Source organism: Silene latifolia, chromosome 10 (genome assembly GCF_048544455.1).
Source record: "Silene latifolia isolate original U9 population chromosome 10, ASM4854445v1, whole genome shotgun sequence".
NCBI classification, from domain to species: domain Eukaryota; kingdom Viridiplantae; phylum Streptophyta; class Magnoliopsida; order Caryophyllales; family Caryophyllaceae; genus Silene; species Silene latifolia.
Genome location: NC_133535.1, coordinates 34,311,721 through 34,315,773, shown reverse-complemented (window position 1 = coordinate 34,315,773; position 4,053 = coordinate 34,311,721). Strand labels below are relative to the sequence as shown.

The 4,053-nt window shown below is 44.0% G+C and overlaps 1 protein-coding gene across 1 annotated transcript; it reads left to right on the top strand.

The window, feature by feature from the left end:
* The first annotated feature begins 1,941 nt into the window (after positions 1 to 1,941).
* Positions 1,942 to 3,051, top strand: LOC141607414 (uncharacterized). Its single transcript, XM_074426765.1, has 2 exons — positions 1,942 to 2,409; positions 2,515 to 3,051. The coding sequence occupies exons 1-2, from the start codon at positions 1,942 to 1,944 to the stop codon at positions 3,049 to 3,051; spliced, it is 1,005 nt and encodes a 334-aa protein (XP_074282866.1).
* Positions 3,052 to 4,053: the final 1,002 nt, after the last annotated feature.

Genomic DNA, 4,053 nt, shown 5'->3' with positions numbered 1-4,053 from the left:
ATGAAAGAAAACAATAATGATAAATAATTAGTCTAGGGACATCGAGTCACACATGCAAATTATTTAAATGCTCAAGTTAAACAGGAGTTGATAAAATTGTAAATTGTTTAGGCTTAAAGACAACCACCTCTTGGCCTTATTATCAACCATAGATCGGGTCCTAGTGAACTGTCGTTATGACTAGGTCGTTCTACAAACACATGTTTAGTCTAATTCAATTAAAATACTTAAGGGATATCTAATCTAACCTAAACTAAGAACTGAAATGAAAGAAACAAATTAGGTTTTCTATATACAGTTTTCCCTAAAATTAAAACCTAATTCTTCTAAAGTTCAATAATTCTCTCTAGGGTTTCCTATGAGAGCCTTCGTCTAATCGACGTCTTTAGTTCATCCTTCTATTCTAGGCAGATTTCTACTGTGTTCGTGGACGGCCTAGGTGATACTTTAACAATCTCGATTTCGCTTCCTTAAAGCTGAGAGTTAGGTTTTGGTGCATATGGCGTCAAAGGGAGAACCTAGTTGACGAAAGGACAAGGGAGTTATGGACAACGATGATGAGTTTGTATGGGATACAGGAGATGCAGGAGAGGAACATGCGACGACTGAGGTGATGCTGGTGGGTAGTGTTTGGTCCTTAAAGTCGGTTAATGCAAAGGCGGCTATCGACACCATGACTAAATTGTGGAACACGAAAGGTAATGTAATAGGAAACATTATTGATTCGAAAAACAAAATTTTCCTGTTTAAATTTTCGTCAGAAACTGATAAAGCCAAGGTCTTTGACGGTCAACCGTGGCATTTTGACAAATATATTTGGTGTTTCAATGATCCCATTTGTGATGGGAAGCTGGTGGATACGCCGTTGTTCCAAGTCCCTTTATGGGCTAGGGTGTATGATTTGCCTCTTCGGGGTCGATTAAATGAGGAGAATGTGCGTAGCTTAAGGATGCAAATTGGTCAGTTTGTTCGAATATATGAAGCGCCATTACCAGAACTTGAGAGGGCCGTGATAATTAGGGTTTGACATGATGTTAGGAGACCTCTTTGTGATTCTGTGCGTGCAAGGATGGCGAAGGGGAATCTTATGGAATTCAATGTCAAATATGAACGACTCCCTATTTTCTATTATGGTTGCGGTGTGCTTGGACATGGTGAAAAGGACTGCGACGCGGGGCCTTATGAAGAAGGAGAGCTGTGGTTTAGTGAAAGCTTGAGGGCTTCGCCGAGGAGAGTGATAAAGAATGAGACAGAGACGAGGCTAAAAAACTCGAAGGATTTAACTAGTGTTTTTGAGAAAGAGTTTAGACAAAATGAGAATGAAGATATTGAAAGGATGATAGCAAAATTACAACACATTTCGATTATATCCAAAATTAAGAAGACGGGAGGATTGTATGCAGCTGGGAACGATCAGGAGGGGAGGAATGTTCAGCCAAGGGAGGGGAGCATAGAGACAAATAAAGGCGGAGGTGACGAGCTAATGAATGCCGAAGTCACGGGAAATGGTGGAGGGATATCACATGGGGAAGGTGGGGAGGTCGAACCTGGGATGGTGAGATTGGGAGATGTGAGGGATATGAGGGAGTCAGCTGGAGGTGATAAAGGGCATGGGGGGGGGGATTCTGTGGGGACTGCTAAGAGGATCTCTAAGTGGACGAGGGCGAGGAAGATAAGTGAGGATGGTAGGCAGGAACGAGGGGGTTGTGAAGCCGAATACTAATGTGTTGGTAGGGGGTAAGAGGGAGAGAAGTAGCGAAGGAAGTGTCGAGGAGCAGGAGGGGTCGAAAGTTCACAAAATCATGAATTTATGTTCATCTGAGGCGGAGGTTTCCATAACTTGTTGCCGAAGGAGGCCCCCACTATAGTCTTTCTCTCCGAGACTAAGATGATGGTGAAGAATTTAGGAGAGTCCGTGCCCAATTCGATGAGTATGAGGGTATGGAGGTGGGCAGTATTGGAAGGTCAGGAGGTTTAGCTTTTATGTGGAAGAAACACGTGAAGTGTGTGTTCCGTCCAGCTTCGATCCATCATATGGATTTCGAAATCCAAGAAACGAATGGGAATTGGCGAGTGATGGGATTTTATGGGTGGCCAAATGTTACTGAAAGATACCTGTCTTGGGAACTGCTTAGGGAACTAGGAGCTCAATATAAGGGGCCGTGGGTATGTATAGGCGATTTTAATGAAGTCCTTTTTGCTACGGAGATGAAAGGGGATACGAGGCCCCAGTGGCAGATGAATAACTTTAGGGAGGCAGTGGACGACTGTGGGTTACGGGATGTTGTCTTTGAAGGCTATGCTTTTGCCTATGATAACGGACAAATAGAGGATGACAACCGTCAAACCCGTCTAGATCGAGCGTTATGTAACGATGACTGGGCCGAGATGTTTCCACGGGCAAAACTGGTCCATTTGACAAGGGAGTGGTCAGACCACGCTCCCATTTTGCTTCGGCTAGCTCGATGAGTGGAGGAGGAGCGAATACATGGAAAGCTTTTCCGTTTTGAGCAGGTCTGGGTCGGGGAGAAAGGGTGTGAGGAGGCGGTCAGACAGGCTTGGGAGGATGGGGATGAAGACTTGGTTACTATTTTGGAAATGTGTGCGGAAAATTTACAAAAATGGAAGGGCGTTAGCATTGGAAAAATTGTGAGGGAGCTTAACACTAAACGACGGAAGTTGAGCAAATTAAATGAAGGGGGATGGTCCCGTCGTGAGGTGGAGGAGAGGAAGAAGCTGGTCAAGGAGATTGAGACACTCTTAAAGCAAGAAGAAATTTTCTGGCGCCAAAGGTCGAGGGCTCTCTGGTTGAAAGAAGGGGATAGGAATACGAAGTACTTTCATAGGAAAGCAGGGCAGCGTAAAGAAAGGAACCATATTGTGAAGCTCGTTGATAAGGATGGTCGGGTTAGGGATGGGCTGGAGGATATTACGGGTCTGGCTAAGGAGTACTTTGAGGAGCTGTTTACGTCTGGTGAACCTCGTCATTTCGAGCATATACTAGATGGGATTGAGAGGAGAGTGACGGATAGAATGAACGAGATACTTTGATGTGAGTACATCGAGGAGGAGGTGATTTTTGCTTTGAACCAAATGCATCCTTTGAAAGCTCCGGGCCCGGATGGGATGGGATGAATGGCCTTTTCTACCAGACCTATTGGCATATAATAGGTCCAGTGGTTGTATGTACTGTCCTTCGAGTCCTCCGTGGTGCACCTTTTCCCGAAGGTATAAATAAAAATCATATTGTTTTAATTCCGAAAAAGAAAGTCCCAGATAAAATGTCGGATTTTAGACCTATTAGCTTATGTAATGTCATATACAAACTGGTGTCGAAGGTACGTGCTAATCGTCTCAAGTCTTTTATCGGGGATATTGTGTCTGAAAATCAAAGTGCCTTTAATCCAGGGCAACTCATAACGGATAATATTTTGGTAGCCTTTGAGATGTTCCATTTTATAAGAAATTCTAAAAATAAGAATGGGCACATGGCATTAAAATTGGACATGTCTAAGGCGTATGATAGAGTGGAATAGGTTTTCCTGGAGCGAGTTCTTCTTCGTATGGGCTTCGATGCAAGGTGGGTAAATCGAGTTATGTTATGCGTCACCTCGGTTAATTTCGGTGTGATGATTAATGGCATACCATCAGAGCTGTTAAGGCCGAGTAGAGGGCTTAGGCAAGGCGACCCCATATCTCCCTACCTTTTCATTCTATGTGCGGAAGTTCTTTCGAGTTTGATGAGAAGAGCAGCTGAAAATGAGACCATCCATGGCATTCATATAACGGCTAATTCACCAGTGGTTACACCCCTCCTGTTTGCCGACGACAATATTTTCTTTGTAAAGGCGAACTATAAAGAAGCTAACTGTGTGAAAAATATACTTCTTGACTATATTGGGGCGTCGGGTCAAGTGGTTAATTTTGATAAAACTACCGTCTCTTTTAGTAGAGGGACTAGAGCGGCAGATCGAAGTTATGTGGCCCAATGTCTCGGTGTGAGGGTTGTTGAGGCCCAAGATAGGTACCTTGGGTTGCCTACTGTCGTCGGTC

Excerpts from the sequence above, each read along its gene's own strand:
- LOC141607414 (XM_074426765.1), top strand. The coding sequence starts at position 1,942 with ATGGAGGTGGGCAGTATTGGAAGGTCAGGAGGTTTAGCTTTTATGTGG. Across the intron at positions 2,410-2,514 it reads TGTTTCCACGGGCAAAACTG|GTCTGGGTCGGGGAGAAAGG; the intron begins GTCCATTTGACA and ends CGTTTTGAGCAG.